Source organism: Pleurodeles waltl, chromosome 4_2 (assembly GCF_031143425.1).
Source record: "Pleurodeles waltl isolate 20211129_DDA chromosome 4_2, aPleWal1.hap1.20221129, whole genome shotgun sequence".
In the NCBI taxonomy this organism is placed as follows: Eukaryota; Metazoa; Chordata; class Amphibia; order Caudata; family Salamandridae; genus Pleurodeles; species Pleurodeles waltl.
Genome location: NC_090443.1, coordinates 345,263,230 through 345,281,935, shown reverse-complemented (window position 1 = coordinate 345,281,935; position 18,706 = coordinate 345,263,230). Strand labels below are relative to the sequence as shown.

General features: G+C 42.1%; 1 protein-coding gene across 2 annotated transcripts in view; it reads right to left on the bottom strand.

The window, feature by feature from the left end:
* LOC138292689 (cytochrome P450 2D15-like) overlaps nucleotides 1-18,706 on the bottom strand; it is a 334,715-nt gene that overhangs the window by 130,439 nt on the left and 185,570 nt on the right. For both annotated transcript variants that reach the window (XM_069231409.1, XM_069231410.1), the window contains one exon: nucleotides 5,699-5,859. In XM_069231409.1, coding sequence (XP_069087510.1) covers nucleotides 5,699-5,859 — 161 coding nt within the window. The remainder of the gene's footprint in view (nucleotides 1-5,698; nucleotides 5,860-18,706) is intronic.

Here is an 18,706-nt window from a genome sequence, read left to right as displayed (position 1 = left end):
GCCTGTGCGGACGCGAGCTGTTGGTTTCATGTTTAACAGTTTTGTCCACTTAATAAAGCCCTGGCCCTAGCCCATCTGCCCCATCACATGGCCCAGAAAATCCCATCGAAGACTATCGAAGGCCTTCTCGATATCTACCGCTATGATTGCCGCGTTTTGTAAATCCGGGGACCTATATTGTAAGATCGAGACCAGTTGTCTGATGTTAATAGCCGTGCTACGGAAAGGTATGAACCCTGTTTGGTCCGGGTGAATCAGTGTGGGCATATGAGGCAGAAATCGTGTGGCCAGGGTCCTACTCAGTATTTTATAGTCCATGTTTAACATGGACAAGGGGCGGTACGAGCACACATCAGTTCTGGGCGTCCTGGTTTTAGGAGTGGTATGACTATAGCTTTGTTTGTGGATGGGGCAGTGTTCCGGCCTTCAGCGCCTCCAAGTAGAGTGCGCTGAGTTAAGGGGCTAGTAAGTCGATATATGCACTATAAAATTCCATGGGAAGTCCGTTTGCCCCCGCCACTTTCCCCCTGGCCATTACCTTCACTGCTGTGGCAATGTCGATGGGGGAGATCGCTTCCTCCAGTTCCTGTTGAACCGCCTCCCCTAGTCGAGGGAGCTGAAGTTCTTCCAGGCTCCGCAACTGTGTCAGGGATATAGCCTCCCTCAGGGAAGCATACAGTAAGGAATAATAGTTAGTAAATCTTTCATTGATTTCCTCCTGCCTAAACAGCCAGACTCCTTTGTCATCCTCAATTTCCATCACTAGAGAATGCTGTCGGGGGCAGGTCGAGAGCCAAGCTAGTAAAGCCCCGGCTTTGTCCCCATCTGCGTGCTGTCGGGTCATATAGCTTTTATAATCGGAGCACCGTAATCTTTCTACCGCTACCGCAACTTTTTCCTTAGCCTCAGTAATCAGTGGGGACAGTTCCGGAGCACCAGGTCTCCTCCATTCCAGTTCTCTGAGTTTTCCCTCATTCTCTCCGACCTCCTTCTCCAGTGTCTTTTTGACCCCCATCACCCCTACCATGCACTGGCTTCTGATGACCGTCTTAAAGACCTCCCACTCTGTCGCATGGGATGACGGAGTTCCCCGATTGTCTTCAAAGTAAGTTTGGATTGTGTCGCCAATCGATTGCCGGATAGCCCCATCCTCAAGCGTTTCCACTCTGAGTCACCAGTCAGGTATTCAGGCGCATTCCCTATGCCAGGCTAGCATAGGTAATAAAGGGTTATGGTCCAAGACCGTGCGGCATAGGTACTCTGCTGCCAATGCTGTGCTATTGACTTCAGGTGATGCCAAGAAGACATCAAGTCGGACATGCAGGTCGTGCAAGTGCGCGTAAAAGGAGTAGTCCCGCTCTTCGGGGTGGAGGTGTCTCCAACAATCTGTGAAACCCCAGTGCTGTTGCCAGTTTGTGAAAGCCTTAGCCACCCTGTGTGTGGGGGAACGCTGTAGCGGGGGTGTGATCTATCAAGCTCCGTATCAGCAACACAATAAAATCGCTGCTGATGATGGTTGCCTGTGTGAGATGTGGCCCCAGTGTATGTGATAGCAATGTCAGGAAGGTACCCTGCTCCTTATTAGGTGCGTAGATCCCCCCTAGTGTGATATCTCTGCCCTCTAATTTCCCAGATACCAGAACACAGCGGCCCTCTTTGTCTATTATTTCTTTTGGTTTTTGGAAAGGGACTCCCGGTCAAATCCACACGAGGACCCCTCTGGCATACTCCGAATAGGTTGTGGCATATATCTGTCCGCGCCATCCTTTGGTTATAGCCTTAACCTCCGGGCCCGTAAGATGTGTTTCCTGGATGACAGCTATGTGTACCCCCTGTCTTTTTTAAGTTGAGAGTGGATCTTATATCTCTTATTTATGCTATTCAATTCCCTGGCATCCCAGGTTTGGAACTTATGGGTTAGGGGCCTCTCCAAACATTGTTCTTAAGCGAAGAATACCTGTCCTCCCTCCCCTGCGCCCCGCCTCTGCGAACCAGCAAGGAGCTGCCCTTGTATAGCAGTGGATGTGGTTGAGCAGATACTTCCTTAGAGGTCAGAACAATAGTGAACAAAACAATTTCCCCAACACCCCAACTCCCTCTCCCCAGGACCGGCATCGCAACTATCCCCGTCCAAACTTTCAGTAACTTTGTCAACATTACAAGTGGGGGTGAAGTGCAAGAGACGAAGAGCAGGCTCTTCCTAGCGTGCCCTCTGCCATCTATTGATCAAGGTTAAGTCTCTGTCTCCTCGCTGTATTGCAGGAGGTTCCTTTTCAGATCCAGAGCAAGACGTGATATCATGTAGTGTTGGTGATTGGGCCTCCCTTTCCAATCACTGCAAAAGTCTGTATGATTTCGGTTGGTTCAGGATCGTTAGGTCAAAGCTCTTTCAGTGCCATCCTTAGTGATCGGTTATGCTTACCCACTCTCCTGGTGTGGGAAGACTTATCCGGATGATAGTAGTCTGGCACCTATTATATTATTTCATCCGAGGTCCCCGGAGTTACTTTTGGTAGAATGTTCGAGGTGTCTTGGGCCGAAAAAGATGCACTTCCAGACGCAGATTCAAGGTCCAAAAGGACTTCTGAGGGGTGTGATGATCCCGGGCCCTGTCCATACAGGGATGCTGTGATGTCCACTGCTTCCTGCATTTCCTGCAGTGCTGCGTACGCGGCAGTGCCGCGTTTGTCGTTGGTCGCCTAGTTCTCCGTTGTGTTTCTGGTGTGTGAAAGACTTGGATTTCTTGTTGTCTTTGCCGTGGCTGGGTCCATTGAGTCTAACCATTCCCACACTTGCTGCGGTGAGGTGAAAAAACGAACTTCATTGCTCGTGGACACCCTTAGTTTGGCTGGAAATAGCATAGCATATTGGATTCCTCGCTCCTGGAGCTGTTTTTTGGCATCAGCAACAGAAGCCCTTTGCTTCTAAGTGTCTCTGGTGAAGTCCGGAAAGATCATTATGTGGTGGTCCCCTATCTTAATCTCTCCCCTTAGTCTTGCCTGGGTAAGGATGTTATCTCTGTCCTGGAAGTGGAGCAGTTTGGCGACCACTGGTTGTGGTCTTGCCCCTGGCAGCCGGGGGCCTAGCCGGTACTCTGTGGGCACGCTCAATCCCAAAATATGGAGACAATCCTTCAGTATCCAGTGTTCTAAAAATGTTGTCATATTTGTCACACCCTGTTCCACTTTTTCTGGAAGACCCACTAGTCTCAGATTACTTCTTCGTGCCCTGTTTTCTGCGTCTTCCGCTTGCGTCTCTAGGGTTTTAATACAAGACATTATTTTGGACATATTCTTTGTTAGCTGTTGACAATCCAGAGCGAGCTGTTCCAGAGACCTTTCGTTCGTGGCGCCTCTGTCCTCTAGACGGCGATGGTCATCTCTGAGAAGGGTCAGGTCCACGGCCAACGTATCTATCTTCAACTCCAGGACTTCTCGGGACACCGTTATAGTCTAAAGTATAGTGTCGAGAGTGGTCTCCTGGGTCAGGTCCTGATTCAAAGTCGCTTGGCCAATCTCACTCTCCCCTGGGGGGGGTACCCACCGAGGCTCCCCTATCTGCGCCATCCCGTTTTTTTAACTTGCCCATTATGTTGTCGTACATGTGCTTACAAGGGGAGGGCGGTGGAGAATCCCCCCGGGTGTAGGCAAGGCATTCTGATTGTTTGTTTGTGTGTTGTTCACCCCAGAGCGCCGCAGCACCGGACCTCAGCGCTCAAGTCCACCGTTTGGCCCCCCAACTTTTTTTTGGGCCCCATGGTCCACGTGGGTCCCCAGGGATGGTCAGGGTGGGCCCCTCAGTTCTATCTGCCTGCAGCATTCAGAGTTCTTCTTTCCTTAGTGTGGGCCCCCTTACCCTTACCTCTCGCCAATTTCACCTGTTTCAAGGAGGGGGGGAGGGCAGCCTCTGTGTTCTCCCCTCTGGATCAAAGCCCCTTCTGTGTTAGTGTCAATTGCAAGGCTTCATCGCAGCAGCCATCGAGTCGTTCTGAGTGTTTGTGCGTTTATTCGCCCCAGAGTGCCGCAGCACCGGGCCCCAGCGCTCAAGTCCACTGTTCGCCCCCTCAACTTTCTTTCCGCCCTTGTGGTCCACGTGGGTCCCCAGGGGTGGTCAGGGTGGGCCCCTCAGTTCTATCTGCCTGCATCGTTCAGAGTTCTTTTTTGCTTAGTGTGGGCCCTCTTTCCCCTCACCTCTCACCAATTTCACCTGTTTCGAGGGGGGGGGCAGCCTCTGTGTTCTCCCCTCTGGATTGGAGCCCCTTCTGTGTTAGTGTAAATTGTAGGCCTTCATCGCAGCAGCCACTGAGTCGTTCTCCAGTTGTTCCTTCACTTTTTGGCCTCCCAGCTCCTCCACACTTTCACCGGCAGCTGCTCACTCTGGTTGCCGGTCGTCCCCGGTACTGACAATGGGAGGGAGACCCCAACGCTGCTGCCACAGCCGCTTTGTCAAGGCTCGGGGGGGGCTCTGCACTCAGACCCCCGCGGCACACTGGGTGACTCCGCACCCAGGCCCGGACTCCGTCACAGGACTTCCGCACTTCTCCCTGTATTAGGCACCATTTTGTGCTGTGGACATCCACCACGCATCGCCATTCAGGTTCGCCAGGGCCCCACCAGCCCTCGAAGTACTACTTTGTGGTGCCCACTGGATGCGCCTTGCAATCCGGTGCCCTGGTTTGGGTTTCAGCGGCTGGGGGTACAGGATAATCGTAGATGTCCGGAGGCCGCCGGGAGCTCCGCTCTAAGCATGCTATTCCATCGGCCTCAAGCCACGTCCCCCCAGGAACACTTATATTGGAACTAATATCACCAGATTTCAAAATTAAATACAAGATTGAAATTAAACTGGTCAATTGACATCTGTGGTCCAAGTAGAAAAAGGTATTTTAGAGCTAAGGAACAGCTTATGTTTCCTTAATTTTGATACCTTAGATCTCCATCCCCACTAAATGTTCTCAATTTTCTGAATCTGAGCAAAGTCCTTCATAGGCATCCTTGATCCACAAAATATTGGGAAATAGTCCTTTAATTTTAGTTTATATTTATTACACAGAAAATTGTGCATTTTATTTATATTTAGTTTTTTTCAAATTTACTCTAGGGTCACAGATAATGGAGAAAATGTTGTGTAAAGAAATAGGCAGAATATCTGGACCCAGTCCTATATGCAAAAATGCTTCATTCAGCTATAATGTAAAAGGTATGTTATATTTCATTTCACTTACACCATACCGCAGAGAAGATAGTCATAATTCAAGTTTTTAGCATGCATGAGTTTTAGAAGTAATAGCCAGACATTCTTGTTTATATTGTCTACAATTTTCCACAATAGGTTGATTTCCTGGGATAATAATCAGTCCATGGAGTTTGTTACAACACACTATGTGACTGAATCAGATATATAACATTCAAAATGGAGATCCAGGAAAACATCATGAGCATTGGGGATTCTTGACTACTGCTCAATGTGTTAGTAGAATATTAGAACAGCAGTTTAATGAAAATGATTTGTTTCTGCAACTTCTATTGCCATATTGTTTGTCTACAGTTACCAATATTGCACATTTATACTCACTGTGTTTGCCAAACATGTTATCACTGAATTACTAAAATAATGGCAATTAAAAACTTACAGGACGGCTTTAAAACATTTAGTAATGGCTGCGCAAATCAGTGCTCTAATGGTATTATCCACTCACCTGTGTAAGTATTCCAGTGCTTGCTTTAAATATCTCCTCAAATAGTGTCAGCACTTTTAGGAACTTTTTGTCATCATACTCGAAGCGATCCCCAAATACGATGGAGCAGATTACATTGCTCACAGCATTGTTTATCATGAGATGTGGATTAAATGGACGGCCTAGAAAAAGAAAGCACATGAAACAGACTTTATAGGCCTAGAGTAACAAAAGAGCACCTGATCAAGATGTGGACATGAATTTCTGATCTGAGCCCTGAAGAAACAACAGCTCTGGGCTCTGAACCAGATGGGACATAGGCATGCAGTCCTTAGCTTGGAAAAATAAGAAACATTGACTTAATTCCCTGGGAATAGGGATAGACAGCCCCAGGCTCCAAACCTTTGGAAGAATGAACAGAGTACTTTTGACTTAGTATCCTTTGCCTCATCAGTATTTGAACTATTGTTTGGCTTATCAGTAGTTGAACTAAAGATGAGTACCAGTTTTAGACAGGCTGGGGAAGTTGCAAATAAACCACGACCATCAATAAGACTCAAAGTACAGAAATGCTTAGATATCCAAATTTCAAAAAATATTTTGCATATAAAGGCTAATGGTAAGGAAATGCCTTTTTTGGCATGATCACACTTGTTACACCTATCAGCCATAGGGTGGTCTTCCCTCAAACCTTTAGCCTGCTTACCTACATTGTTGGTGTTCAAATTCTTTTTTGTTGGCTTTAGGACTCTGTGCACTTTACCACTACTAACAAGTACTAAAATGCTTGTGCTCATTCCCCTAAACATGGTTTGATTGGTTTATACCTGATTGGCATATTTCATTACTTATACGTCCCTCGTAGAGTGGTATACCATATAACCCGGGCCTGTAAATTAAATGCTACTAGTAGGCCTGCAGCACTTATTGTGCCACCCACTCAAGTACCACTATAAAACCTACCCCAGGCCTGTCACTGAAGCCTAAATGCAGTTTTAAACTGCAATGTCGACTTGGCATTAAAGTACCATTGCCAAGACTTAAACTCCCCTTATATTACATATAAGGCACCCTTAAGATAGGCCTTAAGTAGCTCATAGGGAGGGTGCTGTGTAAAAAAAAGGTTGGACATGTACTATAAAGTTTTACATGCCCTGGTAGTGAAAAACGTCTAAATTAGTTTTTCACTACTGTGAGGCCTACCTCTCCCATAGAATAACATTGGAGATTCCTTATTGCATTTAATACGCTGTAATTCCCGATTGGGAGCAGGTCGCAATGCATGTTTGGTATCTATGAAATTGTAATGCTAAACCCTCTTTAATGGTAAAGACAGAATTTTCATTACAATGTTGAAAATGCCACTTTTAGAAAGTTTGCATTTTCCTGCCTTTAGCCCTTTGTGCCTGCAGCCTGTCTTGGTCACATGACTGGGTGTAGCTGACAGTTGAACTTTGTGAATTTCTCCCTGACAGTCAAACAATAGAGGGATTAGGTGTGTCTTAATGGGCCATCTGCTGGCAGGATTGGGGGGTGGAACTGAGCACAGCCCTAAGCGCAACTGAATAGGGTGTGCTCTGCCTTCACCTAAAGGGCCTAACAAACTCACATTGCCACTGCACTGCAGTGATTTGAGAAAGGGCAGGGGAGTCAGGAAATTACATGCACTTCAAAGAACCTTTCTATAAGCTTCTGCTACCCTCCAGAAAAAAGGGCACCAGCGTATAAGACTGGACCTCCAGACCCACTTTTCAGTTCCCTCCTAGACCTGCAGAAGAACCTTCAGAGGGCTGGCTGGTGCTGTAACCTGCTGTGCCCTCTGCAAGGCTGTTGAACCTGGAAGGACTGATTTTCTGTCTGGAGCCTCCCTTAAACCATCAGACGCCAACCCTGCTGTTACGACCTGCATCTTCTCCTGAACCCAGGACTCCCAGGGTGACTCCAAGGGCTAGTTGGTTGGCCTCCCGTTCAGAGCCACAGGGACACAAAAGGCTCCCAGCTTGAACCCACATGTGGACCTAGCCTAAAGGAGTTCTGAACCCCCAAGAGGAGTCCCACCAGTCTTGGACCCTTGGGTGTGGTGCTAAAGGTGCTCAGATAGCCAAATCCCAAAACTGAGGACTTGGATTTTTTTTTCCTCCAAAAACCAAGAGGAGATCGGGACCAACCTGCTCATCTACCCGCCCAAGGTGCATCGCTGGTTGGACTGACTTTGCTGCTTCTCACACTATGTTCTTCTCTGCAGCAACAAATCCTTTTCAGCAGCCTTTCACCTTGTGAAACTGTCTTTGTCTACAGCCTTCATCCTGCTAGAGATTTTCGACTTCCATTTCAGAGACTAAGGGCCCGGTTACAACTATGGCGGGCACTGTTCTGCCACTGAGTTTTTTAGTGACCGACTGCCACTTCCTCCGCAGTCCGACAGCCTGAATATGAATTGGGTGGTGACACCGCCTCAGGACTTCCGCCACCAATGACATTACTGCTACAAATATCAAAATTCTTTGGTCCTCAGGCAGAAGTATAAGCCTACACTTCGACAGCACCTTTTAACTTTCTATTAGGAAATTATTTGTAACCAAACATACCCTTGTTAAATCAATATACATTACCTTTTATTTTTATCATCCTTGACAAAAAATTTTTTTCAATTGTAAGAAAATATTTCATTTCTAGATCATAAACCTAAGGTGCTCACAAATCGTAACGACGCAGTGCAGTGATAGCAGTGATGATTTAAGTGAAAAAGTGTTTCATACAATATTTACAATAATGTGGTTAAAAACCAAAACAAAACAGTGAGCTTCAAAAGGACCCCTTCATTCCAGGTGTCTTGAAGTCACGTTGTATGCTAAACCACATTTAATAGTCAACGTTTTGACCCTATCAAGAATTAATTAGAGGGTCATCTTCGGGACTAAAGGTTTTTTTAGCAGTAGCACCTAGGTAGAAACAAAGATAGAATTGTTTTCAATATTTTGTCCTTTGGTATAATCTGTTCTTTTTACTTTTTACTTGCGAGTCAAAAGACATCACTCACCTATATTTATAAGGTTTTTTTCTATAATTCCAATGATTTCTTCAAGGCAATGAAATGTTTCTAAAAATCTAATAATATAATAAAATTATATCTCATTCTACTTTCAACTAATATGCAATTTTAATCTTTTTTTTAACCCAAATTATTTAATTAGTCTTTTTTTTCATCTAGTGACTTATAACTTAATATATTAAATTATCTATAATTATCTCTTACTCACATGATTTTCACTGTGTTGAATAAAAAATCTAGTCATGTAAATGTCCACTTGTCATGGTGCAGAATCATAGGTGCCCTAGTTTCCTTTTTTGGAGCACTCTGCAAAAAAAACAAAGAAAACTCCATATTTAACTTTCAACTTCCTCTATTGTTTCCAAAATTTAATTAATCACTTTATTTATACATTTAAACACAAGCATATTGCCTCATTCTAATAAAAAGGTAAAAGATTTTGTATTTTACTTGAAATATGTCTTTTATAGAATATAGCAAAGTATTCCTGCTACAATGTAACAACTTCCGTTACAATAGGAAACTCTTGAGTGGTGTATATTGAGGTATTTAGTTTAACATTTACTACACCCATATCAGACCGACAGCACTTATACGCTGACGCTCTTGTAACAGATTCAAACTCGGTAATGTTTCTCAAGAACTACAAACCATCCAATAAACTATTTATTTATTTAGAAACTATAGCAAAGTATTCCTGCTGCAATGTAACAACTTTCCGCTAGAATAGGAAACTCTGAAGTAATATATCAAAGTACTTAGTTTAGAGTTTAATGTGTCCATTCCAGAACACCAGGGCTTATACGCTGACGCTCTCTCAAAGATTTAAACTCAATAATGTTTCTCAAGAACTACAAAGTATCCAGTTTCTTACTTACTCATTTATTTCTTTGCTGTGTGTGTCTTAGTACAGTCACCTCTTGTCTAGACAACCGAGCGCATCGCCGTGTTCGGTTTAAATAAACACCGACCCACGTGACGCGCGTCATTCTCTTTACCCGCGCTTCGGTTTAAAGGGAACAGAGCCTTACTGTTTGTTTATTTTAGATTGGGCACTCAACCTGATGTCCTGGAAATGTAAACTAATCAACATGTTGCTGTTATATCGATTCCCATCAAACAAGAAAGCACAAATTAGAAAAACTGTTGTTTACATAAGGTCACTAATCATATTTAGATTTATTCACAGTTGTAAACCATCAATTTAATATTACCTGTAAAGCATAACAAATATTCAACTAAAGGACTACAATAAACAAGCTGCATTGTCAATTGTTATCAAAGCATACATTTCTCATTCACCATATTTAGATAAAGCTTTGATATATATAAAAAGTCCATGATTCATTCAAAATGATGAAGCTTCTTTCCTTTCCTCTAGGTTATTCAATCCATTATTTATCGCATCACATTTCTCCATCCAAAGTAATTCACGGTGTGACAGAAGTTTACTTTTGTCTCCTCCTCTGGGACTCAAGTGTATTTGTTCTATTACTTGCCATCTGATTTCCTCAACAATATGTTTACATTTTTCAAAATGTTCAACCATCGGGGCTCCAGCTGTTTTGCATTTAATTCGGCTTTTATGCTGCAAAATACTACATTTTATTTTCTGTATCGATTGTCCCACACAAAGCAAATTGCAAGGACACCAAATTGCATAAATTACATCCTGTGTATTACAATTCGAAAAAGAAGTCAATTTGTAAACAATGTCACCATAACAAACCTCCATTGTATTGGGACTGTGTTTGCATGCTGTGCAACATCCAAATTTGTAATGGCCCTGTAACATGGGGAGACCCCAAAGTGTATTACATCCCCCTTTGGGTGTTTGAGGAAAAGCAGCCCTCACTAATGTATCTTTTAAATTTCTTCCTCTCTTAAATGAAAAAAACGGAAGGTATAGTACAGAGAGGTGATCTTTTATTACCCCCAAATGGTGTTTGATGATTTTCTTAATATCTGTGCTGGCTGGACTAAAAGTAGTGACACAAGCTAATCTTTTGTTATCATCCTTCACTGATTTAGGATCCATTACATTATCTCTATGATTATACCAGGCTCTCTTCCTCGCTCTCTTCACCAACCTCTTAGGATAGCCTCTTTCAATTAGTTTTTTTATCAAATTATCTGATTCTTTGAAACAATCTGCCCTCCTCGTACAATTCCTCCAAATTCGAAGGAACTGACCAAAAGGAAGATTGTCCCATAGACTTCTCAGGTGATTGCTCTTATAATGCAATAATGTATTTCTTTCTGTTGGCCTCCTATAAAGAGAAACAAATAGCTTATCATCTTCAGCCTGTATCAACAAATCCAAAAATGGAATGCTGTCTCTATTGTGTTCCAAGGTGAACTGTATATATCGGCTGATCTTGTGTTCAGCCAAGTCCAAAAGGCATGTCATTCTGCACTAGATCCAGGCCAAATACAAAAAACATTGTCGATATATCTACACCATTTCCTTATGTATTTTAGATATGGATTCACCAAATTACACACATTTTGTGTCTCATAGGCAGCCATAAAAAGATTCGCTAGATTTGGTACAAAGCTTGCTCCCATAGCTACACCCTTCACTTGGTAATAAAAGACACCATCAAATCGGAAATAGTTACTTCCCATAGCACAGATATTAAGAAAATCATCAAAAGTCATTTGGGGATAATAAAAGATCACCTCTCCGTGCAAGATCGTCCGTTTTTTTAATTTAAGAGAGGAAGAAATTTAAAAGATACTTTAGTGAGGGCTGCTTTACCTCAAAAACCCAAAGGGGGATGTAATACACTTTGGGGTCTCCCCATGGTACAGGGCGATACAAATGTGGATGTTGCACAGCATGCAAACACAGTCTCAATACAATGGAGTTGTTATGGTGACATTGTTTACAAATTGACTTCTTTTTCGAATTGTAATACACAGGATGTAATCTATGCATTTTGGTGTCCTTGCAATTTGCTTTATGTGGGACAAATGATCCAGAAAATAAAAAGTAGGATTTTGCAGCATAAAAGCCGAATTAAATGCAAAACAGCTAAAGCCCCGATGGTTGAACATTTTGAAAAATTTCAACATAATGTTGAGGAAATCAGATGGCAAGTAAAAGAACAAGTACACTTGAGTCCCAGAGGAGGAGACAAAAGTAAACTTCTGTCACGACGTGAATTATTTTGGATGGAGAAATGCAATACAATAAATAATGGATTGAATAATTTAGAGGACTTTAAAGAAGCTTCATCGTTTTGAATGAATCATGGACTTTCTATATACATCAAAGTTTTATCTAAATATGGTGAATGAGAAATTTAAGCTTTGATAACAATTGACAATGTAGCTTGTTTATTGTAGTCCTTTAGTTGAATATTTGTCATTCTTTACAGGTAATATTAATTTGATGGTTTACGACTCTATGAATAATTCTAAATATGATTAGTGACCTTATGCAAACAACTGTTTTTCTAATTTGTGCTTAGATGATTAGATGATTTGATGAAAATCGATATAACAGCAACATGTTGATTAGTTTACATTTCCAGGACGTCAGGTTGAGTGCCCGATCTAAAATAAACAAACAGTAAGGCTCTGTTCCCTTTAAACCGAAGCGCGGGTAAAGAGAATGACGCGCGTCACGTCGGTCGGTGTTTATTTAAACCGAACACAGTGACGCGCTCGGTTGCCTAGATGAGAGGTGACTGTACTAAGACACACACGGCAAAGAAATAAATGAGTAAGTAAGAAACTGGATACTTTGTAGTTCTTGAGAAACATTATTGAGTTTAAATCTGTTAGAGAGCATCAGCGTATAAGCGCTGGTGTTCTGGTATGGACAAATTAAACTCTAAACTAAGTACTTTGGTATATTACTTCAGAGTTTCCTATTCTAACGGAAAGATGTTACATTGTAGCAGGAATACTTTGCTATAGTTTATAAATAAATAAATAGGATATTGGACGCTTTGTAGTTTTTGAATAACATTACCGAGTTTGAATCTGTTACAGAGCATCAGCGTATAAGCGCTGTCAGTCTGATTTGGATGTAGTAAATTCTAAACTAAATACCTAGATATACCACTCAAGAGTTTCCTATTGTAACAGAAAGTTGTTACATTGTATCAGGAATATTTTGCTAGATTCTATAAAAGACAAATTTCATGTAAAATACAAAATCTTTTCCCTTTTTATTAGAATGAGGCAATATGCTCGTGTTTAAATGTATAAATAAAATGATTAATTAAATTTTGGAAACAATAGAGGAAGTTGAAAGTTAAATATGGAGTTTTATTCGGTTTTGTTTCAAAGTGCTACAAAAAAGGAAACTAGGGCACCTATGATTCTGCGCCATGACAAGTGGACATTTACATGACTAGCTTTTTTATTCAACACAGTAAAAATCAAGTGAGTAAGAGATAATATTGGATAATTTAATATATTAAGTTATTAGTCACTAGATGACAAAAAAGACTAATTAAATAATTTGGGTTAAAAAAAAGATTAAAATTGCATATTAGTTGAAAGTAGAATGAGATATAATTTTATTACATTATTAGATTTTAGAAACATTTCACTGCCTTGAAGAAATCATTGGAATTAAAGAGAAAAACCTTATAAATATAGGTGAGTGATATCTTTTGACTCGCAAGTAAAAAGTAAAAAGAGTACAGATTATACCAAAGGAGAAAATATTGAAAACAATTCTATCTTTGTTTCTACCTAGGTGCTACCGCCAAAAAAACTTTTAGTCCTGAAGATGACCCTCTAATTAATTATTGATAGGGTCGAAACTTGACTATTAAATGTGTTTTAGCAAATAACGTGACTTCAAGACACCTGGAAATGAAGGGGTCCTTTTGAAGCTCACTGTTTTGTTTTGGTTTTTAACCACATTATTGTAAATATTGTATTAAACACTTTTTCACTTAAATTATCACTACTATCACTGCACTGCGTCGTTACGATTTGTGAGCACCTTAGGTTTATGATCTAGAAATGAAATATTTTCTTACAATTGAAAAAATGTTTTTGTCAAGGATGATAAAAATAAAAGGTAATGTATATTGATTTAACAATGGTATGTTTGGTTACAAATAATTTCCTAACAGAAAGTTAAAAGGTGCTGTGGAAGTGTAGGCTTATACTTCTTCCTGAGGACCAATGAATTTTGATATTTGATTTAATTACCCAAGTTCAAGGGTTACTTGGGTTTGCCTCATTTGGTAGAGTGACATTACTGCTACAGCTGTGGGGGCGGCAGTGGCAGTAGAGGCGGTCCATGGAGGGGGTCCTGACCATCACCCCACCTGCCCAATTACAACCTGCCTTTCTGCCGACCTGTTCCTGGTGGGGGGCCTGTCATACAACAATCAGTGGAAAGGCAGGTGAGGAGCCACTTTGATGGCTCCAGGGTGATTATGCTCTGCTGTCATGTGAGCTGTCGCTCACATTTGTGCCCCCCAATGCCGGCTTGTTTGGTACACTCACTGTGTCACTTGCAAAAAAAACTGCAAAGACACACTGTGCCTGACTAGCTGCCATCTCTGCAGTATGGCCAGCATTGGCTTCGGGCTCTTACTAGAGCCAAAGCGCGTAGCCACCATGACTGCAGTTCCAGGACACCACCAGCCCTGCGGGAAAGTCAGAATGCAGCAGTCGGGATGCCGCGGGCTTGGTGGCTTGTTCTCGAGTGCCGTGGGCTGGCAATGTGTGTGCCATAGTCGTAACCGGCCCTAAGTCTGAATATAGAAATCTTCACCATGGCTTCACCCCCAGGTCATCTTCCAACATCCCCTCCTCAGGCACCTCCAGCAGCCTCGCCCTGGTGAACTTTACCTTCTTAGACACTTTTTCTCAGAATTTCTTGTTAATCAGAGGGTAAGCGCTGACTGGGCCCAATCTTCATTTTATATCTGAACTGCAGTCCATCGCAGTCAGCCATATTTTTCGGCTTTGATGCAAATTGATGTCCACGGTTGGCACTTTCATCTTTTAGGCACTAGTTTTAACTAAAAACTTTCTCGCAACACCCAAGTTACTGGACTGCTGCTGCTGGTCTTTCAACTTTGCAAGTGCACTGAGTCCTGCCAAACAGGCCTCAGTGCCTGTGCTCTGATCCTTAAAAAGGTATATATTTTACTGGCTCACTAGTAATCAGCATAAATCAACTTCCTTTTAAGTCCCTCATATCCGGTACTAGAGGTACTCTTAGACTGTAAGTTAAAGTGCCCTTCGTAGACTGTAGCACGAGTGTGGCAAAGCAAAGCATGACTCCAAGTCCATCATTGTCAACTAACAGAGCTGTTTTTATCTTGTTTCTGATTTTGCCTTTCAAGGTAATGGCAATATGGCAAAACCCAAACCTTATTTTTTAATACGTATGTCCCCCTAAGCCAGGCTTACTGAGCCCTAAAGGCAGAGTGCATTACATTAAAAGGATGTGCATTAATAACTTACTTGTCCTGACAGTAAAATCTCTGCATTGTTGTTTTTACTGTGGAAAGGTTAGTAGTCTCATTGGCAAGTACATACTTACACGCTGCACACTCAACAATGCTAACTTCCGAATGGGATTGCTAAATATGGTACTTCAAAGTAGCTAAACAATTGCTGCATTAAACCCGGCCTGTTGCTCAAGTCAAATTTAATGTAACTTTTGCACAAATGGTAGCATTAAAAAGTTGCCACTTTTTTCCCAAAGTTTCCAGTGATTGATTACAGTTGCACAAAAGCTGCTGCCCTCCTGGAGAGAGATGTGAACAACCATCAGAAAGAAAGACAAAGGATCTGCAGAGGGAAGAGGTGTCACCTCCTCCTGCTAGGATGGCCAAACAGGGTGTGAGCCCTAAAAGCACATTTCAAAGGGTATGCTGCTTTTCAAAGGCAAATGGTAGTCACACATGAGAGAGGCTGCCCTTTTGTTCTAGCAGACAGGCTGGGATCTTGGACAGAGGGAGAGAAGCCATTGCCAGACCAGTTTTTTTCCAAGGGATTGTGGTCCCTAGGTAGCTATCCATCTGGGATAGACTAGGGAGCTCCAAACACCAAGAGAAGGGTTCTGGCAGAAGTGGTCAGAAAGGTGCATTCTGGGCTAGCCAAATTACATATTTCACTGGAAGCTATCACTAGGCACGAGGGAGCCTGGTAGTCCATTGGCTAGTATTTGTCATATCCCTGAAGGGCAAGACATGGGCATGTGGACCATGACTGAAGAAGGACTGCCCTGCTGTTTCCTGGACCCAGCAAAGAGAGTTTTGCACCAAAGACTGTACTGTGTCTAGGTGGTTCTGAGGAGTGCACTGTGAGTGTAACAGTTATGTGTGGCAACAGACTCTGGGCGGAGGGAACTCCAGGCTGCTCCCTAACCAATGTAGTGAATGTTCCCAGGGCTGTCCCTACTACTCAAGCACATGACACCAATCTTTCAAGCAGAATTTTGAGGTCAATGTTGACGAAAATTGAAAATAAATCAATTAAGATCAAGACATGTGATCGTCTTTTGTCCCACGCAGTAAATAGTTATTTTCTCATGTTTACAAGTGTGGTTCCCATACAATGACGAGGGTGAAAGGCAGACCGGGCATCAATCAGTAAATCATAGGATGGCAATGGGGGGATTGCTGTGCAAATACTGCTCTATCCACAGCTTTTGCAATACAATCCATGGTCTGAATTTTGTCTGCCATGTGAGATGGGGTTTGATTATTGCATGTTTTTCTGTTTTGCTGATCTGACCAATGATTAAGAAAGCATTACTGTATTTGCTAACGACGGGAGATAGAAGTGGACGGGATAAGTTGATGACTTCAATATTACAGGTGTCAATTGGTGGTTTTTGATGTTATCCACATACATAAAAGCTTCAAATGCAGTAATTGAAGTGAAAGGCTTAGGCTTCAGAGTACAGAGGTACAGAGTACAATAAGGGGAGAACCTGAGTGAACAAACACTGATGTTTAGGGTGTGTCAGAAATAAACAGGGCATGCGGAGACAAGAACTTACTGTGGGAAGAAATCGCAACAGGACAGGACAACTGGGTGCCAGGACTTCTATACTGTAAGGTCAAGGTAAGATATGGGTCGAAATGTCATCAGCAGGCCCCCGTTTGAGAGAGGCTTTCATTGATTCATTTATTTGGTGGAGTGGATAGGAATGACCAGGTTTTTCACCCATACAATGCAAAGTAAAATGAACATTTGTTATAAGAAACTGTGCACACACCTGATCCTGATGGTATATTGCTTTTGTAAATCAGCCATCATGAAAAACAGTTCCAGATGAAAACATTATCACAAATTGCATTTTTCCTACATATTTATAGTATTTCTTTATTTTATCAGTCAGTTTCTTTGTGTGAAAACCTTGGGAAACCTACACAGATGACCCCTTATAAAATTCAAAATTTTGAAAACTTAAAAAAAAAATGTATAGATTTCCTGGATCATCGATGGGGTTCACACTGGTTTCACCACAAACTGAAAGTAGGTTAAAAGTAGAAAAAATAGGAAAAAATGGCTACCTCTTTAAAAGAATGCCAAAACTGAGGTAAAAATTTGTTTTTTTATTCAACTCTTCATGTTCCTTAAAGTTGGGAAGATGGTGACTTTAGCACACAAAACAATTTGTTGATGCCATTTTTAGGAAAAAAAACATACACTTTTATCATGAGTGATCCTTTTCCTGTTTTTCCCCAAAATCTCATAATTTAGCTATATTTTCTCATCCTTTCCAGGGGGATCCACAACCCTGGGTACCTTTAGAATCCCCGGGATATTGGAAAAAAAGTTGAAAACTTTTCATGGATACCTAATGTGGACAAAAAAAAACTATGGAGGCCAAAGTGCAAACTACCTCAAATAGCCAAATAAGGCTCTGCTGGGAAGGGTGGGATAAGGCCCATCAGTTAAGTGGTTAACAGTAGTTAGCTCCTGTATCGCATACCTCACTGTTATTTTCTACACTCTTGGTTCCGTCGGTCCCTGTTAGTCCCTTTCATGCCTTGTCTTTTGGTTGTGCTTTTATTAACTTTCTTCGTAGAGTCTTATCAGTTTGAGTTCAGCAGTTCCCAGGATCCTTTGCCGGATTCTTGGTCAGCTCCTGGCTCATAATGGCCGCATCCTCAGCTAGAACTAGTAAGTCTTGTTACATTTCTTATTTGCGCTATGTACTCTGCCTGTTTTGATAATCTACCATCTGTCATTTGTCTTACAGCTAGTCCAATCTACCTACCCATGTAACATCAAGACATAGCGGTGCTGTCCCTCTAAACAGACAAACTCAAAGTAGAGTGGGCTTCAATCCTTGATTTCTCTCTCACTCTCTCTCTGTTGTTCTCCCCAGATTACTGTGTTTGATGGCACATTCTATTATGCACACAGGAAACAGATTCAGGGATGGCAGGGGATTTCAGTGGATTCGCAATTTCAAAAACCTAAGCTTAAGCTTGCGCCAGGCCACAAATGGACATGTTTGATAGTCCAATTCACATGATGGCCCAAGCATTTAATAGAATTCATGAAGAGCTTGAGGTCTTTCAGCAGGGATTAGCCATTATGCTTAATTGATTGAATAAATTAAAGCCTAGTTCAGGCAACACTACTATGCCCTCATAATGACATCTCTATGCAAGAGTTTTCTAACCCAGAAAAAACATGTAAGTAGTAACATAAGAACAGAACTAAATCAACTTGTCACTCCTAATTTGGCTTTAGCTCCATCGGACGGAATTCGGAGGGGATCCTCATAAATTTCAAAGTGTCACTGCAGTGTTTGGCAAGACTACAATTATTCCCAGATGGCACAGCCAAAGTTATGTTTGTGATCTTGTATTTTAATAAAGATGCGTTGTTGTGGGAACCCCCCTTACATATTGAATCAGAACCACTTGTTGCCTAGCTAGATCCTGTTCATGTCCCAGATCATTGCTGTTTTTGGTAAGGATCATACAGCCCAATCAGCTAAACCAGCTTTTTAACTCTTAAAC